Here is a 21,732-nt window from a genome sequence, read left to right on the forward strand (position 1 = left end):
CACTTCCTCTGTGACTCCCTCGTTAGGTCTGTGCTCTCCACCAGCCCACCCCCCACACCCAGCACCTTCCCCTGCCACCGCACAAGGTACAAAGTCTCCGCCCACACCTTCCCCCTTTATCCAAGGCGCTAAAGGATAATTTCAAATCTGGCAGAGATTTTTCTCCACATCCCCCCACCTCGTATATTGCATCCATTGCTCTCAATGTGGTCTCCTCTACATTGAGGAGACCAAGCGCCAACTCGCAGAGCGGTTCAGGGAACATCTCTGATTTGCACGCACCAACCAATCCCTCCACATGTGGCCAACAACTTCAACCCCCCCACCCCCACCCTCACTCCTCCAAGAACATGCAAATCCTGGCCCGCCTCCAGGGCAAATAAAAGCCACTCGCCAACTGGAAGAATACCTCATCTTCCACCTCGGCACTGTACAACCACACGGCATCAACATTGGATTTACTAGTTTCCAAATCTCCCCTCCTCCCACCTCATCCCAGATCCAACCCTCCAACTTGGCAACGCCCTCTTGACCTACTTACTTGTCCATATTCCTTATTACCTATCCGCTCCACCCTCCCCACCAACCTATCACAATCGCCTCTTATCTGCATCCGCCTAGCGCCATCCCACCTACCTTTACCCCAGCCCCACCTCCATCACTTCTTTATGTCTCAGCACCCTTTCCCCTCCATGTTCCTGATGAAAGGACTCATGCCTGAAATTTCAACTCTCCTGCTTCTTGGATGCTGCCTGACCTGCTGTGTTTTTACCAGCGCCATGTATTTCGACTCAGTCGCCAGAGCATAAGCCTGGTCACTGTCAGCAACGGCACCCACCCACCCCACCACCACTAGCACTACCCCTGTGCAGGGTTCAAGTGAAGCGCTGCGCTGAACACTTCTCCCCTGAATTCAGCTCCATCGAATGGCTGGCTCTGTACACTGCAGTTCCTGCACTAACCTCGTTCTCAGCTGCACTCTGGTGCAGCCGGATAATGTGCTGAAGCAGTGGTGGGTGATCGATTGGCTCAGCCCAGCAAAGGAGTAAAGGCCATAGATGACATACTCACCAGCCCTGTGTATTGAGTGAACCACAAGACATGGGGGAAATACTAAATGAGTATTTTGCATCAGTGTTTACTGTGGAGAAGGTTATGGAAGCTAGAGAACTTGGGGAAGTTAGTAGTGACATATTGAAAAATGTCCATATTAGGAGGAGGTGCTGGACGTCTTGAAACACATTAAGGTGGACGCATTAAATCCCCAGGACCCGATCAGCTGTACCCTAGAACTTTGTGAGAAGCGAGGGAAGTGCTTGCTGGGCCCCTTGTTAAGCTATTTGTATGATCGATAGCCACAGGTGAGGTGCCAGAAGGCTGGAAGTTGGCTAATCTTTTGCCACTATTTAAGAAAAGTGGTAATAAAAAGCCAGGGAGCTATAGACCAGTGAGTCTGATAGCAGTGGTGGGTAAGTTGCTCAAGGGGATTCTGAGGGATAGGATTTACATGTGTTTGGAAAGGCAAGGACTGATTATGGAGAGTCAACGTGGCTTTGTGCTTGGGAAATCTTATCTGAGTAACTTAATTGAGTTTTTTGAAGAAGTAACAAAGAGGTTTGATGAAGGCAGAGCGGTGGACATGATCAAAATGGACTTTGCTAAGGCAATCGACAAGGTAGACTGGTTAGCAAAGTTAGATCATATGTAATACAGGAAGAACTAGCCATTTGGTTACAGAACTGGCTTGAAGGTAGAAGACGGAGAATTGCTTTTCAGAGTGAATGCCTGTGATCAGTGGTGTGCCATATAAATGATTTGGATGTGAACATAGGAGATGTGCTTAATAAGTTTGCAGATGGCACCAAAATTGGTGATGTATTAGGTAAGGGGAATGGTTCCCTCTGAGCTGAGAGATGGAGTTTAATTTAGATAAATGTCAGGTGCATTTTGAAAAGGCAAATTAGAGCAGGACTTATACACTTAATGATAAGGTCCTGGGGAGTGTTACTGAGACAAGAGACTTTGGAGTACAGGTTCATAGTTCCTTGAAAGTAGAGTTGTAGGCAGACAGGGTAATGAAGAAGGTGTTTGGTATGCTTGCCTTTATTGGTCAGAGCATTGAGCATCAGAGTTGGGAGGTCATGTTATGGCTGTACAGGGCATTGGTTAGTCCAATTTTAGAATACTGCATTCAAGTCTGGCCACCCTGCTATAGGAAGGATGTTGTGAAACTTGAAAGGGTTCAGGAAAGATTTATAAAGGTGTTGCTGGGGTTGGAGGGTTTGAGCTCTGGGGAGAGGCTGAATTGTTGGGGACGTTTTCCTTGAAACTTTGGAGGCTTAGGGGTGACCTTATGAAGGTTTATAAAATCATGAGGGGCATGGTTAGGGTGAATAGCCAAGATCTTTCCCCAGGATAGCAGAGCCTAAATCTAGAGGCATAGGTTTGACGTGAAGGAGGGAAAGATATTAAAAGTACCTAAGGAGTAACTACTTCATGTAGAGGGGAGTGCATGTATGGAATGAGTTGCCAGAGGAAGTGGTGAACCTTGGTACAATTACAACATTCAAAAGGCACCTGGATGGGTGCATGAATAGGAAGGATTTAGAGGGAGGTGGCAAATCAGACTAAATTAATTTGGGATATCTTGTCAGCATGGACCAGTTGGACTGCAGGGTCTGTTTCCATGCTGTGCAGCTCTGTGACTTTATGACTATCACTCTGACTAACAGTGCCGTACACCCACATTCTAGGTGCTCTTCCCCACCCCACATCCCGCTTCAGCACAGTAGTTGAAAACCACTAGCATAAAAACCCTTATTGAATTGCTTACCAATAACCTGCTCAGTCAAGCTCGTTTTGGTGTGCAGTTTGGTTCTGCCAGTCTCACTCTGCTCCTGACTTTCTAATAGTTCTGAATCAAGCATGGACAAAACAGTTGACCTCCAGAGATTAGGTGAGATTGAATGCCTCTGATAACAACATGGCATTCAACTGAGTTTGGCATCCCATAACCAAAGAAAGATTGGTGTCAATGGGAATCAGAGAGAAATCTTCACTCTTTGGAATCATGTCTGGAACAAAGAAAAATATTTGTCAATTTTGGAGAACAAAAGTTGAAGTCCAAAAACAGTATTGAAGGATTTCCTTAATGTCCCAGCTGAACCATCATGAGCTGCTTCCCACCATGATCAGATGTGGAAATGTTTGCTGATGATTCAACCATGTTTAGAACCACTTGTGACTCCTCAGAAGCTGAAGTAGCCTTTGTCGATATGCAGTGAGCAACATCCAGACTTGGACTGATTAGTGGCAAGTAACCATTAAATGCCTGGCAAGAACCATCTCTGGAAAGTATTGCCCTTGATATTCCTTGACATTATCATTGCTAATTTACCCACTGTCAATATCCTTGGGGTCACTAATGACTGGAAATTGAACTGGACTAGGTATGTAATTCTGTGACTACAAGAGCAGGTTAGAGGCTGGGAATACTGCAGCAAGTAACTCATCTCCTGACTCCCCAAAGCCTGTCTATCACCAAAAGACACTGGACCAAACTAGTGTCAAGCGACTCCCACATGCTGCAACTGTCCTGCCATCCTTGGTGTTCTCTAAGGAGCTGCACCACTTTCATATTCAACTTTATATTTAGTTTTGTTTTTGTGTACTTTATTAACCTTACCACCAGCTGCTAAATTATTTTGAACCTTGGGAATAGAATAATTCCTATTCATCAAATATTCTCTAATTTAGCAGCAGATTCTCCTATCACAAAGTAAGAATCAGTTCTTGGAGGCTGGAAATACTAATAAGAAAACACCAGAGCAAGTCTCCCTCCCTCTGCTTAACTGTCTGAATTATTTAACTCTCGCTAAGTTAACTAGTTGTAAATGGTCTTAACACAAAAGACCTTTCTGACTTAGTAAATGAAGGTCCAGTTTCAGCTGGTCCTGAATTAAGCTGATGTTTAGTGGAACCCTTGGAAGAAAATCCTGCTTAAGGCTAACTACTAGAGAATTTAAACTGTGGATTTCAGTTTGCCAACTATAGAGTAAACTAGATTTGTACAAAATGCAAATTTGGACTTTCTTACTCAACAACTGCATGCACTCTGTCCTGGCAAGTTACCAGTGATGTGATTTGAAGGCAATTCTGTTTGTTTTAATGAATTCAGGCAAATTGGCAAAGTTAAAATATGTTTGAACAAATTGTAATTCTTAACTTCCTTTGTGTAAAATGAGATTCCTTCTTTAAGTTATGGGTATACAAGTAAAAAAGAAGCCAAAATCAGGATTTGACATTGTGGTCTAGTTATTTTCTTAACACACTATGTTGAACCTCAGTAGGGATATGTTCAGTGAGGAAAAAAGTATTATGTAAGAGTGATGAATGTTTAGATCAATTTACCAAGTGAAAAGGTGGCAGAGACCCACAGAGATATTCAAAAGTACAAAATATTGCAATATCGCTTTTGAGATGAGAGTTTGACAGAACAACAGTCTGAGTTATAGGGAGAGGTTGAATGAGCTCGGACTTCTTTCTTTAGAGTGTAGGAGACTGAGGGGGAATCTTATAGAAGTATATAAGGTAATGAGAGGCAGGGATAGAGTGAATGCACTCAGTCTTTTTCCCAGGCCTGGGGAATCGAGGACGAGACAGGATAGAATAAAAGGGAACCTGAGGAGCATATGTTTTATAGAGAGGGTGGTGTGTGTATGAGCTGCCAGTGGAAGTGATTGAGGTGGGTCATTAACAACATTTATAAGGCGTTTGGACAAATGCATGGATAGGAGAGATTTAGAAGGATATAGGCCAAGTACAGGGAAATGGGGTTAGCATTGGTGGTCATTTTGGTCGGCATGGACCTGACTCTGTGACTCCTAACAAATTGCCTTTCCTCAGTGTTAGGACTGCAGCTTTTCAGTTTATATATATTACTGAGCTACATGAAGGAACTGAGGACATTCTGGCTAGGTTTGCAGATAATGCAAAGATAGGTGGCGGGTCAGGTCATATTGAGGAGGCAAGGAGGCTGCAAAAGGATTTAGACAGGTTAGGAGAGTGGGCAAAGAAATGGCAGATGGGATACAATGCGGAAAAGTGAGAGGTCATGCACATTGGTAGGAAGAATAGAGGCAGACTATTTTCCAAATGGGGAGAAAATTCAGAAATCTTAAGTGCAAAGGGGCTTAGGAGTCCTAGGCCAGGCTTCTCTTAAGATCAACTTGCAGGTCATGTTGGTAGTTAGGAAGGCAAATACAATGTTGGCATTTATTTTGAGAGGACAGGAATATAAAACATGTACATCTGAGGCTTTATAAGGCTGTGGTCAGCTCACATTTACAATGTGAGCAATTCTGGGCCCCATACCTCAGAAAGGATATACTGGCCTTGGAGTGGGTCCAGAGGAGGTTCACAAGAATGCTACCAGGAATGAAAGGCTTAACATATGAGGAGCATTTGAGGACTCTGGGTCTATACTCAGTGGAGTTTAGAAGTATGACAGCCGGATCTAAATGAAACTTGGGTAATGGATAACTGTTTGAAAGGGGAAAAAACAGTCAGTGGAGGGATCCCTGAAAAACATGTATACCGTTTTGGTTACTGTTGAGGAGGGGAGTGACTTAACAGGGGCATGCAATGGGGTCCAGAGTCTGCCCCTCTTGCACAGAAGGGAAAGAGGAAAAGGAGGAGCGGTAGTCATTGGGGACTCAACAGTTAGAGGGTCAGATAGAAGGTTTTTTGGGAACGAATGAGACTCAGTGTGTTGCCTCCCAGTTGCCAGGGTCCATGATGTCTCGGATTGTGTCTTTGGGGATTGTTCCTTTGTCCTGAAGGGAGAGGGTGACTAGCCCCAAGTCGTGATCCACGTAAGTACCATAGGTAGAAAGAGGGATAGGGATGTAAGGCAGGATTTCAGAGACTAGAGTGGAAGCTGAGAGCTGAAACAAACAGCGTTGTTATCTCTGGTTTGTTACTCGTGCCACGTGATAGCGAGGCAAGGAATAGGGAGAGATATCAGCTGAACACGTGGCTGCAGGGATGGTGCAGGAGGGAAAAGTTTCAGGTACATGGATAATTGGGGCTCATTCTGGGGAAAGTGGGACGTCTACAAACATGACAGTCTTCACTTGAACCAGAGGGGTACTAATATCCTGGGTGGGAAATTTGCTGGTGCTATTCAGGTGCATTTAAACTCGAACTCAGCAGGGGAATGGGAACCTGAGATAGTTCCAGTGCACAGGAGGATGAGAGTAGGGAGGACAGGGACAGGATTTCATGGTCACAGGAATGTGTTGGCAGACAGCAAGCTGGTTTAAAGTGTGTCTACTTCAGCACCAGAAGTAACCGAAATAAGATAGGTGAACTTGCAGCATGAATAGGTACCTGGGACTTCGATGTTGTAGCCATTTCGGAGACATGAATAGAGCAGGGCGAGGAATGAATGTTGCAGGTTTCAGGGTTTAGACTTTTCATTAAGAACAGCAAGGCGGTAAAAGGGGGAGGTGTGGCCTTGTAGCTATGTCTGAAAGAACCTTTGACGGAGACTCGTCTACTGAGGTAGTGTGGGCTGAGGTTAGAAACAAGAGAGGAGAGGTCACACTGCCGGGAGTTTTTTTATAGGCCTCCGCAAAGTTCCAGGGAGGTGGAAGAGAGAATTGGCAAAATGATTCTGTGCAGGAGTGAAAGGAACAGGGTGGACATTATGGGTGACTTTAACTATATCTCTAGTACGTCAGATGGATCAGTTTTTGTCCAATGTGTGCAGGAGGGTTTCCTGACACAGTATGTCGAAGGACTGACAAGAGGGGAGGCCACACTGGATCTGATGTTTGGTAATGAATCAGGCCGGGTGTTTGATTTAGTGGTGAGCACTGTGGACAGAGTGACCATAATTCAGTTATGTTTAGTTCTCAGCTATCTGGAAGAATAATAGGATGGTTATGAGAGGGGATTTTAACTTTCCAAACATAGACTGGGACTGCCACAGTGTTAAGGGTGTAGATGGAGAGGAATGTGTTAAGTGTGTTCAAGAAAATGTTCTGATTCAGTATGTGGATGTACCTACTAGAGAAGGTGCAAAACTTAACCTACTCTTGGGAAATAGGGCAGGGCAGGTGACTGAGGTGTCAGTGGGGGAGCACGTTGGGGCCAGCGACCATAATTCTATTAGATTTTAAATAGTGATGGAAAAGGATAGACCAGATCTAAAAGTTGAAGTTCTAAATTGGAGAAAGGCCAATTTTGACTGTATTAGGCAAGAATTTTGGAAAGCTGATTGGGGGGCTGATATTTGTAGGTAAAGGGACGGCTAGAAAATGGGAAGCGTTCAGAAATGAGATAACGAGAATCCAGAGACAGTATATTCCTGTTAGGGTGAAAGGAAAGGCTAGTAGGTATAGGGAGTGCTGGATGACTAAAAAAATTGAGGATTTGTTAAGAAAAAGAAGGAAGTATATATAAGGTGTAGACAGGATAGATCGTGTGAATCCTTAGAAGAGTATAATGGAAGTAGGAGTATACTTAAGAGGGAAATCAGGAGGGCAAAAAGGGGACATGAGATAGCTTTGGCGCATAGAATTAAGGAGAATTCAAAGGGTTTTTACAAATACATTAAGGACAAAAAGATAACTAGGGAGAGAATAGGGCCCCTCCAAGATCTAGGAGAAAGTGAGGACTGCAGATGCTGGAGATCAGAGCTGAAAAATGTGTTGCTGGAAAAGCGCAGCAGGTCAGGCAGCATTCAAGGAGCAGGAGAATCGACGTTTTGGGCATAAGCCCTTCTTCAGGAATGAGGAGGGTGTGCCAAGCAGGCTAAGATAAAAGGTAGGGAGGAGGAGGGACTTGGGGAGGGGCGTTGGGAATGCAATAGGTGGAAGGAAGTTAAGGTGAGGGTGATAGGCCGGAGAGGGGGGTGGGGGCGGAGAGGTCGGGAAGAAGATTGCGGGTCAAGAAGGGTAAATAGGCAAAGTCTTTTTCCTGGGGTCGGGGAGTCCAGAACTAGAGGGCATAGGTTTAGGGTGAGAGGGGCAAGATATAAAAGGGGCTAAGACACAGAGGGTGGTATGTGTATGGAATGAGCTGCCAGAGGAAGTGGTGGAGGCTGGTCCAATTGCAACATTTAAGAAACATTTGGATGGGTATATGAATAGGAAGGGCTTGGAGGGATATGGGCCGGGTGCTGGCAGGTGGGACTAGATTGCGTTGGGATATCTGGTCAGCATGGACGGGTTGGACCGAAGGATCTGTATCTATGCTGTACATCTCTATGACTCTATGACTCTAGTGATGGAAAGGGATGGGTACTTACCACAGGGCAAGAGTTATAGATGGGGGAAGGACAATTACAATGTGATTAGTCAAGACGTAGGATGCATAGAATGGGGTAGCAAAATGAAGGGGATGAGGGCAATCTAAATGTGGAGCTGTTTTAAGATAGAGAGATTGTGTGTCCTTGATAGGTATGTCCCTGTCAGGCAGGGAGGAAATAAGGTAAGGGAACCATGGTTTACACAGGAATTGCATCTCTTGTTAAGCAGAAGAAGGAGGCTTATCTGACGATGAGACAAGATGGTTCAGATGAGGCAATAAAGAGTTACTGATTAGCTCGGAAGGATTTAAAGAGAGAGTTAAGAGCAAAGAGAGGGCATGAGCTGTCTTTAGAATGTAGAATAAAGGGAGAACCCGAAAGGTTTCTATAGGTGTGTGAGGAATAAAAAGATGACAAGGATAGGAATAGGGCCAGTCACTCAGGAAAAGAAGAATATCATAGAAGAGAAGAATGAGATACAAGATATTAGACTAGAAAGGATCGAAGTTAGTAAGGGAGAGGTGTTCTCAATTCTAGAAGGAATGAAACTAGACAAGTCCCCTGGGCTGGATGGGATTTATCCGATGATTCTCTGGGAAGCTAGGGAGGAGATGACGGAGCCTTTGGCTTTAATCTTTGAGTCATCTTTGTCTATAGGTTTAGTACCACAGGACTGGAAGATTGCAAATGTTGTGCCCTTGTTCAAGAAGGGCAGTAGAGGTGACCCAGGTAATTATAAAGCAGTAGCCTTACATCTATTATAGGAAAGGTTCTGAAAGGATTATAAGAGATAGGATTTATAATCATCTAGCAAGCAGCAATTTGATTTCAGATAGTCAACATGGTTTCGTCAAGGGCAGGTCGTGTCTCACAAACCTCATTGAGTTTTTTGAGAAGGTGACCAAGCATGTAGATGAGGGTAGGGCAGTTGACATGGTATGCATGGACTTCAGTAAAGCCTTTGATAGGGTTCCACATGCAGAAAATGCAGAGACGTGGGATTGAGGGTGATTTAGCAGTTTGGATTAGAAACTGGCTTTCTGAAAGAAGGCAATGTGTGGTGGTTGGTGGAAAATATTCAGCCTGGAGTCCGATTACTAGTGGTGTGCCACAAGGATCTATTTTGGGACCACTGCTGTTTGTCATTTTTATAAATGACTTAGACGCAGGCATAGGTGGATGGATTAGCAAATTCGCAGATGACACTAAAGTCAGTGGAGTAGTGGACAGTGTGGAAGAATGTTGCAGGTTGCCGGGGAACTTGGATAAACTGCAGAATTGGGCTGAGAGGTTGCAATGGAGTTCAGTGCAGCTAAATGTGAGGTGATGCACTTTGGGAAGAATGACAGGAAGGCAAAATACTGGGTCAATGGAAAGATTCTTGGTAGTGTGGATGTGCAGAGGGATCTTGGAGTCCATGTACATAGATTCCTGAAAGTTGCCACCCAGGTTGATATTGCATACGGTGTTAGGTTTCATTGGTAGAGGGATTGAGTTCTGGAGCCGTAATGTCATGCTGTAACTATACAAAACGCTAGTGTGGTCGCACTTGGATTATTGTGTACAGTTCTGGTTGCCCCATTACAGGAAGGATGTAGAAGCATTGGAAAAGACGCAGAGGAGATTTACCAGGATGTTGCCTGGTCTGGAGGGAAGGTCTTATGAGGAAAGGCTGAGAGACTTGGGTCTGGAAAGAAGAAGGCTAAGAGGGGATTTGATGGAAACATACAAGATGATCAGAGGATTAGATCGGGTAGACAGTGAAACTCTTTTTCCTAGGATGATGATGTCTGCTTGTACGAGAGGGCATAACTACAAATTGAGGAGCAGTAGATTTAAGACAGATGTCAGAGGCAGTTCTTCACTCAGCGAGTTGTAAGGGCATGGAATTCCCCACCTGCCAATGTAGTTAACTCAGCCACATTAGGGAGATTTAAACAATCCTTGAATAAGCACATGGATGATGATGGGATAGTGTTGTGGGATGAACTTAGGTTAGTTCACAGGTCGGCGCAACATCGAGGGCTGAAGAGCCTGTGCTGCGCTGTATTGTTCTATTTTCTAAACTTGCAGAATATTGTATGGCCTGGACAGAGTGGACTTTGGGTAGACTAGACTAGACTAGATTAGATTAGATTCTCTACAGTGTGGAAACTAGCCCTTCAGCTCAACAAGTCCACACCAACCCTCCGAAGAGTAACCCACCCAGACCCATTTCTCTCTGACGAACGCATCTAACCCTATGGGCAATTTAGCATGGCCAATTCACCTGACCTGCACATCTTTGGACTGTGGGAGGAAACCGGAGCACCCGGAGGAAATCCACGCAGACACTGGGTCCCTGGTGCTGTGAGACAGCAATGCTAATCACTGAGCCACTGTGCCGCCCTTATGTTTCCATTGGCAAGAGAGACAAGGACCAGAGGGCATAGCCTTAGAGTAGAGGGAAGACCTTTTCGAATGGAGGTAAAGAGAAACCTCTTCAGCCAGTGAATCTATGGAATTCGTGGCCGCAGAATACTCTGGAGGCCAGCTCATTGACTATATTTAAAACTGAGATAGTTAGATTCTTGATTGTCAAGGGGATCAAAGGCTACAAGGAAAAAGGAGTTTAGAAATCTATCAGTCATAATTGAATGGCGAAGTAGACATGATAGGTCAAATGGCCTAATTTCTGCTCCTATGTCTTTTACTGCTATGGTGTGATATTTCTAATGCTATTTCTTGATTACAGTGAGATTCTTTTACTGATTTGCTTTTGCTTTCATTTTAAATGTTTGGAAAATGTGTCATCGAGTTACTTAATCATCACGAATGTGCAAAATTGAGCAAAAGTAAATCATGTTTTTCTGATGTAGATCAGTGTAAAAAGCACAAATTACAAAATTTGTATGTATTTGCACGGTCACTAACACATCATCTTTTGTGACATTCAGGTGCAGAAACAGGAAGTTGCAATGGAAGTTCTACACCAAGATCTAGAACAGGCAAATGATGAGCTCGTGCGGCTTAATTCAAGCCACTTGGAGGAGCGAGCCTGCCTGATTGATGATCTACAAAGCTGTGAAAGAGAGATTGACCTGCTTAAAGAGACAATTGCGGAGAAGGCACATGAATTGACTGACCTCTTTAAGACTGTGGCAGAATATTCAGAGCATAATAAAACACTGAAAGAGCAAAATAAATGTAAGGAGCAGGAGGTAGGAGAACTTCGAGCAGCCTTAGAAAAGGTTGAAATGGAGATCATGCTACTGAGGAAAACTCAATCTGTTGATGACCAGACCACGAATGCTAGCATTTCTGCACTTGTAGATCAACTTTCTCAGATTGAGTCTGAACTCAGCAATGCTAGGAGTGAAGATGAAACAAAGGGGAAAGAAATTGTATCCTTATTGAAGCAGATTGGAGAAAATAATAACACAATTCAAGGTCTACATTCAGAATTACAGAAGCAGAAACAATCAGCTAAAGCTCATCTTGTGGATTGTAGTGCTCAGATATCCTTACTTGAAAATAAGATCATCATAGCCACACAACAGCTTCAAGAAACAAATGCTGCAAACCAACAAGAAATTGAATCTCTCAAGGCTCAGTTGATCGAAAGCAGCTTGGCAAAAGGGAGACTTGACCGTTCTCTCCGAGAGAAGGAGGAAAAAGAACAATGTTTGGAGAATGAGATGAAAACTTTGAAGAATCAGTGCAACAATCTGATATCTGACACTGTTGGAAAAAAGGAGGAGTTGACAAAGTTGTCTAAGAAATTTGCTGAACATAAAGAAGAAGCTGAAATCCGACTGCAGGAGAAGATGGATCTTGTTGCCTCTTTGGAGAAGAAGCTTCAAGCTATTCAAGAAACCAATTCTCAACTAGTCCAAGAAGTACAGGCTAAAGAAATTGAAAGGCAAGATTTGAAAAATCAGATAGATGAGATGACCGGATCACTTGATAACTTAAAAAAGCAAACACAAGAACTTAATGAAACAAATGGGCAGCTGCAGGCAACAGTAAAAGAGCAAGTTCAAAGTCTTTCAGAGCAAGCTAAACTTCTGTCTGAATCAAATGAAAGAGTTGCTAATCATTTGGAGGTTGAGTTCAATTTGGAGCATCAGATAAAAGAGCTGAGCATTAAAAATGAAAATCTCAAGGAAATTGTCAACATGAAAGAAGATGAGCTTTTCAATAAAAATGATGTTATTCAACAGTTAGAAAAAGGAATAGCTTCCAAAGAAGAGCAGACTTTACAGTACATAAGTACAATTTCTCAACTTCAAATAGATAAAGAATCTATAGTTCCAAAACTAGAACTTCTGAAAATGTTGGAACAGAAGGAAGTAACGGTCGAAGAGCAATTACGTGAAAAAATAGATGAGTGTGACTTTCTGAAAAATCAAATTCTAGAAAATCAGAAAACCACTGAGCAGGTTCGAGGGCAACTGCAGTCCTTGACAGTTCAGCTTGGAGAACTTCGTCTTTTACTCGCTGAAAGGGAGGATTCGTTAAGCAATAAAATTACGGAATGCATCTCTCTCCAAAACCAGCTTCACGAAGGACAAGAGACGTTGATGCGGCTACAAGATCAAATTCAGGATTCCAATATTGAACTTGAAGTCAAGGATGTAGCTTTAAAACAAAAGCTATCTGAGTGCGATGGCCTGCAGAAAACACTAAGCCAGCAACAACTTACCGCTAAAAGCTTAGAGAGTCAAGTGCATGCATTGACAGAAGAAACGGAAAAACTCAGACAACTATTAGAAAATAGACAGTCGCTCCTAAGTAATAAGTCCAACGAATGTCATGTACTGCAAGGTCAGCTTGACCAGAAAGCCGATATAATTGTATCCTTGCAAAAACAAATGGAAGCACTGACTGTTGATAAACAATGCCTTCAGAGTGAAAGTAAAGAGCTGCAACTGTCTTTAAATAAATGGACTGCTGAGCACAATCAACTGCTGATTAAAGCAAATAACTGTGAGTCTGTGGCTGCCTTTGCACAGGATCAGGCAAAAATTCTTGTCATTGAAAATCAGAAACTTAAAGAAAACCTTGAAAATGTGAACTCTACACTATGCAGTAAAACAGATGAGGTTGCAGCTCTCCAGGCCTTACTGTCACAAAAGGTGGGAATGGTAACCTCGCTGAATGAAAATGTCAGTACCGTGGATGTTGGCAATGGGAAATTTACATTGACTCTTGAAGGGAAACAAATTTCATCAAATCGGCAGGCAATTTTGCTGCAACAGGAGCAAGGCAAAGTCTTGCAGGAGGACAGGCAGATGAGTCAATATGTGCAGATAATTTCGCATTTACAAGCTCAGGTGCAAATGATCACATCTGAAGCTGCTCAGTTTAAACAGATGCTGCAAGAGAAAGAGAGCGCTCTTCAACAGAAAGCTGACTTAGGTGGAGAGCTTGAGAAAATAACTGCTGAGCATGAAGCATTAAAATTGCAATCTATGGAAAATATGGAAACCATTTTGAAACTTCAAAACCAAATCCAGGCCACGACTTCTAAAACATATGAATTAAAATGCAGCATTGAGGAAAGAGACAAGTTGCTGGCCTGTAAAGTTGATGAGTGTGTCAAAGTCAAAGCAGTACTTTCTGAAACAGAGGGTATAATTTCACAACTTCAAGAGCAACTGGCAGCTGCCAACACTGAAGTTGAACAACTGAGGACTACTGTGCAGGAAAAAGAGATGATGGTACAGCAGATCAAGGAAAATACTGCAACTTGCAATGAAGCATTAATGTTAAAGATACAAACTAAGGAAACTGAATATTCAGCACTTAACGAAAAGTTTAATAATCTTGAACATTTATTTTCACAATGTAATAATCAAATAAACCAACAGAATTCAGAAATAAGCCAACTGAAAGAAGTTCTTGTGCAAAAGGAAGCTTCAGTTTTAGAGGAGAGAAACCTTGTCAGGAAATGGCAAGACCGGGCAAATGAGTGTGATTTTCTGAAATTGGCATTCACTGAGAGTAGAGAGAAGGTTTCTCAACTCCAGAATGAAGTGCAGAACCTGTTGTCTGAGTCAAAGCAACTTGAGGAATTACTGCATGAAAAAGAAACTGCTTTTAGCCACCTGCAGGAAAGGTATGCTGCGCAGTCTGAACAGTTTGAGGAATTCCGTGAAATGCTTCGTGTGAAGGAGCAAGAAATAACAGAACTTCAGGCAGCACTTTGTACAAAGGATGTCAATATTCAAGTCATAGAAAGTAATGTGAGTGCTTTGATGATTGAAGTTAAGTCATTAAAAGAGGAACTGCAGAAGAGTCAGGTATCACTAACTGACTACAGGAATGTTATACAGCAAAAAGATGAAATGTTTGCTATCAATCAGAGGAACATGGAGAGTCAGATTGTAACTCTAGAAGAACAAAAAATCCAATATAAAGAAGCTGCAGAACGACTTGACATGATTAATCAGGATTTAAAACAGAATGCACTAATCCTTCAGAAGAAATATTTGGATCAGACACATCACATTGAGAAACTTGACTCAAAGCTGAAGGCTTCAATTGAAAAATCTGCTGAAGACTACCAAGAGAAAGCAGCATTGATTGAACATCTTTATCAGCAGAGTGATCAACTTATAAAAGAGAATTCACAATTGGTTCACCAGATTAAAGTGATGAAGATGGAAAAGGAACAAACGAGTGTCCCATATCAGCAGAAAGCAAATGAATTGCAGGTGCTTGAAGAAAAGCTTGCAACAATGTGTGATATCAGGGAAAAACTTGATATTTCGCAGCGCTTGAAAGATGAAACTGGATCTCTTCAAAACCAGGTCAGTGTTAAATCAGAACAAATAGCAAAACTGAAACTGGAAGTTCAAAAATTAGAGGAAAAGCTGACCGAGTCGGAAAGGAAGTCATTAGAATTTGGTAGGGAAACTGAGAAAAATAATCTGCTAACGGAGAAATTTAGCAATTTAGCAAATCAACTAGAGTTGAAAGATGTTAAAATAGATAGTTTACAAAAGGCACTAGATAATTTGCAAGAGCAACTTTGTGAGCAGTCGTCTGTTTTAAAAACCAGTTCAAGTCGTCTGAAAGAGCAAGAAGTGTTGGCATCAAAGTTCAGTCAACAAGTTGTTGAGAAACAATCCAAACTGGATGAATTGTCAGCTTTGGTTTTAAGCACCGAACCTGCTGTTACTGAGTTAAAGCAAACTCTATCTGAGAAAGAAAAAGAAGTTGAAAGTTTGCAAAATAGTCTTTCAGCAAGTGAAAAGCGAGGTTCAGAAATTACAGGAAGCATGGGCGATAAAATAAAATCCTTTGGAGAAGAAAAGCTCTCGCTCTGTAATGAGCTCAAACAAACTGAATTAAATCATCATTTGGAACTAGAAGCTTTACAACAAGTAGCTGATCTTCAAAAGGTACAATCACAAGGTGTACTAAGAGAAAAGCAGCCCCTTTTAGATGAAAATATCCAACAAAGTAATTCAGCACAAGAGCAGATCAGTGCTTTGGAGGAAGAACTTAACAAAAAGTCCCAACAGTTGGAGGATGCAGTCAAGGAAGGGCCTCAGCATTTTGATTCCTTGCAAAAGAAGGAACGAGCAGCACACTTATTGACTATGCAAGTGAACCAACACCAAGAGTTGGAAATTTCTCTCAGCCAGCAGCTGAGAGAAAAGAAAGCTTCAACTGCGCAGCTTACAGAATCCATATCAAAGGAAATGGTTACAGCAGCAGAAGAAGAAAAACCTTTGGCTGGTCAAATACAAGAGCTTAAGGTTCAGCACCACGTTTCTAATGAAAAGATAGACAGGCTTACAGATGAACTAGCCAAATATAAGAAACAACTAGAAGAGCAAGAAATTCTTCTGAATGCAAAAGAAACCCAATACCATGGCATTGCTGCTGAAAATGAACAGTTACTTTCACAAACAGAAATACTTGCAAAGGAAAGGGACCTACTCAAAAAGAAATTTCAAGCTGCACTAATAACTAGAAGGGATTTGATGAAGAAAGTTCAAGAGTTGCAGCAAGGAGCCATTGGCAAAGAGAAGGATCAGCAGATCACAGAAATGCAGCATAATTACAGAATGCTTGAAAGTCAGACACAAGAGTTGACCTCAGAAGTAACAATTAGTCAGAAACAAATTAAACAGCTTGAATCACATGTTGAAGTCCTAAAACAACAGTTGGTGGAAAAGGACAGTGATATAAATATTCTGAGTGAGACTCTTTCCAAAAAAGAAACTGATCTAGAACAATTGGAAGAAAAGTTCAATAAATGTGAAATGGAACAAGAAGCCCTGTCTGTGGAATTGCTTCAAACTGTTCAAAAGAAAGATTCCTCAATTGCAGAACTCCAGGCTGTTTTAAAAGACAAAGCGAAAACATTTGAAGATGAGCGCTGTCAACTTATTTCAGATCTTGAGAGAATTAAAAGTTCTTTACCAAAACAAACAGAGTGTTCGAACACTGAATCACCTGGTAGAAACGAGGATCCTGGGTATGGTAATATTGGTGTCATGGAGATCATTGAACAGGTAAATGTGTTCAAACAAGAAAAGGAGCAGTTACAAAAGAAACTTCAGGCAGCTCTTTTGGCTCGAAAAGAAGCTATCAAGAAGCTTCATGAGAAGGATAAACACCATAAAGAGCAGTTGTCCCTACAGAAGGAGGAATACAGTCACACTTCAGAAATGTATTTTGTGCAAACCAAAGAGTTAGAAAATGTGAAAGGAGAACTAGCTGCACTCCACCAAACACATCAAACAAAGCTAACAGAGTTTGAATGTAATAGAGAACTGACAGGGACTCTGCAAGAGCAGTTGCAATCTGTCACTGTTGCACTTAATGACAAAGAAAAGGTATTAGAACAGCTTAAAATTCAACTTGAGGAACAGAATAGCAAAATGCTTGCTGCCTTAAGTCAGCAAGATGAAGTTCAGATCCTTGAAAAGAAATTAACAAGCATGGTTTCCTCATTAGCAGTTAAGGATACTGATTTGAAAAGCCTTCTAACTGAGAACGACCAACTTCAACAAGAGAAAACAAAACTAATATCAGAGTTAGGGAGCGCACAAGTTAGGATTGTTGAAACATCAGAAGAAACCCGAGTGATAAAGCATTCTCTAACCAGTCTTGAATGTCAGTACCAAGAGGAAAAGGAGCTCAAGGCTACAGAGATTAATTGGCTTCAAAATCAGTGTCGTTCAATACAAGCCGAAGCTGAAAGCCTCAAAGTTGCCCTGGAGGGAGCACTAAAAGATAAAGAAAATTATTCCCATACTCTAGAAAATTCAGCTAAAGATATTGCTTGTCTCAAAACACAGCTGTTGGATTTACAAGGAGAGAAAGATCAGATTCAAGCACAGCTTGATTTTTTTCAGGGGGAGAATGCAGAAGTCAAATCAATATTGCAGCAAGCTTCCCAGTATCAAAAAGTACACGAAGAAGAGAAGCTGCATACACAATTGTTGTCTGCGCAATCAGAGCTAGCAAAGATGCATGAGAGTTTACAAAAACGGAATGACACCATCGAGACATTGGAGTGTACATTGTCTGCAAAAGAGAAGCTCCTAGAAGAACTGAAATTGCAAGTTAAAAAGCTATTATTTTATGAAACAGAAAAAGAAAGAGGAAAGACTTCGACCATTGAAGTTCAACAGAAGGCAGCAGACAATTCTGAAGAGTGCAGGTCTAAAGAACTGACTCAACGAAAGCTACAAGCCGCGCTAATATCCCGGAAAGAAGCCCTGAAAGAAAATAAAGCCCTTAAGCATGATGTTAATGCTTTAACATCAGAAAAAGAAGTTCTTATTTCCAAGATTTCTACCCTTGAAATAAGCTTAGTTGATGTAAAGAAACAACTGGAGCTTTTACAACAAGCAATTTCAACACATCATGAAGAGAAGACTATGCTTCTTTCTGAAGTAGATGCAATATTTGCAGAAAAACAGAACTTAAATGCTGCATATGAAAGTCTAAAGCTTACTCTAGAAATGGTAACAGAAGAGAAGCAAGACCTTTCTCACCAGCTGGATTCATTGAAATATTCTCAGGCACCGGAGCTGTCAGAGTTGAAAGCAAAACATGATGAACTAAAGCATGAATATGAATCCCTTTTACAGTCCTATGAAAACATTGGAAATGAAATGGATAAAATGAGACAGATAGTTGAAACAACCAGAAAGGAAAAGCAAGAGATTGTTTACAAATTCCGTGAAGTTGAGGCTAAGAATCAACATATTGAGAAACAACTCGAGGAGGTGAGTGATCACAATGATAAAATGAAGGACAAAATGAGAAAGCTTGCAAAATCCAAACAGCAGAGAGTTCAGGAACTTGAAGAGGAAATTGAAAGAATCAACACTGAGTTGCAAGCTATTTCTACAAATCAAAGTCTCACAAATGAATTGTCTGTTCAGTACAATCAACTCAGAGAGGAAAACAATTTGCTAAAGCAAAACTATGAGGAGCTTAAGTCAGAATTTTATAAAACTCAGAAGGAAAATGAGCATTTACTGAAAAAACTTAACACATCTACATCTATATTTGATGAGCTACAGTCCAAAGAGACATTTCATTCGTCTGAGTTACGATCCAAAATTGATGATAAATCCCAAATAAATGAGTCATTATCTTCAGGCAAACAAACGTTGGAGGCTGAGGACAGAACAATTCAAGGTGTGGAGCAAGCAAGGCAACTACTGTCTGAGAAATTAAAACAGCTGAAGTTATATCACAAGATGGAGAGCCATGAAAAAGAAGATGTAATTATAGAACTTCAAGTAGTGAAAGGATATCAGCAGGAGATTGTGAACTTAAATGAAAAAGTAAAAATTTTAGAAGATGATAAATCCCTTCTCCAAGAAGAACTTGAAAATGCTCAAGAAATGTCTGACAAGGTCAAAAATGAAAAAGAGTATCTGGAGGCAGAGTTACTTAAAAACGCGGAAAAACTTGATCAGTTAACAGAAGCACTGAAGACACTTAATGTACAAAATAATTCGCTTATCAGTGAATTGGACAGTTTCAGACAAGAGAAATGCCAGTTGGTCAAAGCAAAGGAAGACCAGGAAATAAAATGGGTAAAAGAATTTGAGGAGAAGCTCCGGTCTGCTCAGAGAGGTAAAGTCAGGTCCAATGGTGAAACCAAACAATTGCAAGAACTGTTAAAAGAGAAACAACAGGAAATAAATCAGTTACAGAAGGACTGCATCAAATACCAGGAGCTCATTTTGGACTTGGAACGATCAGTCAAAGCATCTGAGTCTGCTTGTGAAGAACTGCATAATAAACTAGAGTGCGCAACTGCAAAAGTCTCCAAATCTGAAGAGCAAATCAGAATTGTCCAAGAAGAGCTTTCTTCTTATAAAGTTTTGCTCCGCAGTGCCAAAAGTGAAGCTGATGGTATTCAGGCACAGTGTTTAGAATTAACGGAAGAGCTACAAAAAAAAGAAGAGAAAGCAAAAGCCCAAATTACTGAAAAAGAGAAGAAATTCCTTGTGACTTTGGAGCAGCAGAAAACACTTCATCAAAAAGAAATAGTCAGTTACCAGGACAAACTAGATTTGTTGGAGCGTGATAAAGATAGGGTGGTTGCAGAGCTCTTGGAAGTACAGGCTGAACAAAATGGCCGTGACCTACTCATTAAAAAGCTTCAAGGTGAGCTAAATAGTAATTTGGCAAATTTGGCAGCTTTTGCAAAATGTATGTCCTCTCTTCAAGATGACAGAGATAGAATTATTGAAGAAAGCAAAAAATGGGAAACTCGATTCCAAGATGCCATCCAAAATAAAGAACATCAAGTGCGAGCAAAGGAAGAAATGTTACAGAAACTTGATGATGAAATCAAGCAAAAATCTTTTGATGTTCAAGAGCTCCAACATAGATCTTTAAAGTTAGAGCAGACAATAAATGAACTTACTGTGAGCAGCAAAGATGCAGAGGTGAAACATCAGAATGAATTGGTTAATATGAAAGAACTTATTTGCAAACATTCTGAAAAACTTGAAGAGATGGAGAGATTGTTAAAAGAGAAAGAAGTAGCCTTGAGCAAATTGTTGCAAGAGAATAATGACTTAAGCACACAGCTTTCTGATATGAGCCATTCTGTGACCAAATTGAAAATAACTGAGCAAATGCTGGAAAAAAGTCTGGCAGAGAAACAATCCGAAAGTCGCCAGCTTCTGTCTGAAAATGAAAAATTAAGTGCTGACCTGGAGAAGCAAAATGCTATTTCCCAGCAGCTGAAGCTAATGCTAAGCAATAAGGACACGGAGATTTCAAAACTCATTTCATCAAAAGAAGGTGAAATTTCAGAGTATATAGTAGAATTACAGCAACAATATAAAACACATATGGAGGTCAGTGAGAATAAGTTGAAGGTTTTCCAGCATGATAGCTGTAAAGCATCTAGTGAAGTCAAAGAATTGCAGATGCAGGTCGATAAAAGCAGAGAAGACAAAGACAAAGCAATTGCCAAAATAGATGCATTTACAAAATCCATGGCCTCTCTTCAAGATGATAGAGACCGTATCTTATCAGAATATACACAACTTGAACAACGCCACCTTGATATGCTAAGTCAGAAGGATGGTTTTATTCAGGAGAGTGCAACTGAAAACAATGAACTTAAGCAAGAGATCAGAAGTTTGCTCAACCAAATGGATGACCTTAATTCTGAAAATGCAATGCTTAGAGCACAATTGATTCAGTACAGGGAGGAACTTAACCAGGTATTGTCCTTGAAAGATAATCAGTTGAAGGAGCTACTTCAAAAGCAACTCCAGCAAATTAAGAATCTTGAGATTGAAAAAAGCAATATTGAAAAACAATGGAAAGAAGCACAGAAATCTCTTGAAAAATGCAATGAAAGCATCAATTCCTTACAAGCAGAAAACAAGCAAATTATGGCACAAATGATCGAACTTAAGATTGCCCCTTTACACACACAAGACAAATCAGAAACAAATGAGAGAAAGTTAATTCTGGAACTTCAACAGAAACTTAAATGTATAACTCTGGAATATGATGAACTAAAAAAGGATTTCGATGTTAAAACAACCATTTTAGAGGAACTTGAAAACAAATGCATTGATGTTGACGGTCTGACGAAGTCAGAGACTGGGTTCAAAGTCACTGAAAAAGCAGTTGAAGTTGTACAGGAAAGAACTCAAGAAAAACTGGTTGGATCATCAAATGATTTGGTGAGTGACCAAAAACATTGGGATACCATACATCAGAATAAGGAGCTGACTTCTCAGACGGAATCTTTTGAGAAAGCAGTGATAGCTCCACAGAGTGAAAGAGACAACAAGCACTTAGAGGATATCCAGCAACTCCAAATCAAGCATCCAAATGAACATAAGATAGAACATGATAGAGTTCACTGTTTTGTGCAACTTCAAGCCCTATTTTAGAACTGGCCATAACATTTTTGTAAAGTG

The 21,732-nt window shown here is 41.2% G+C and overlaps 1 protein-coding gene across 5 annotated transcripts in view; it reads left to right on the forward strand.

Moving 5' to 3' along the window:
* The window catches only part of LOC122554676 (golgin subfamily B member 1-like), a 272,444-nt gene that overhangs the window by 213,960 nt on the left and 36,752 nt on the right, over positions 1–21,732 (forward strand). For all 5 annotated transcript variants that reach the window (XM_043700052.1, XM_043700053.1, XM_043700056.1 and 2 more), the window contains one exon: positions 11,251–21,492. In XM_043700052.1, the coding sequence (XP_043555987.1) occupies positions 11,251–21,492 (10,242 nt within the window). The remainder of the gene's footprint in view (positions 1–11,250; positions 21,493–21,732) is intronic.

The sequence above is a fragment of the Chiloscyllium plagiosum genome, chromosome 11 (assembly GCF_004010195.1).
Source record: "Chiloscyllium plagiosum isolate BGI_BamShark_2017 chromosome 11, ASM401019v2, whole genome shotgun sequence".
In the NCBI taxonomy this organism is placed as follows: Eukaryota; Metazoa; Chordata; class Chondrichthyes; order Orectolobiformes; family Hemiscylliidae; genus Chiloscyllium; species Chiloscyllium plagiosum.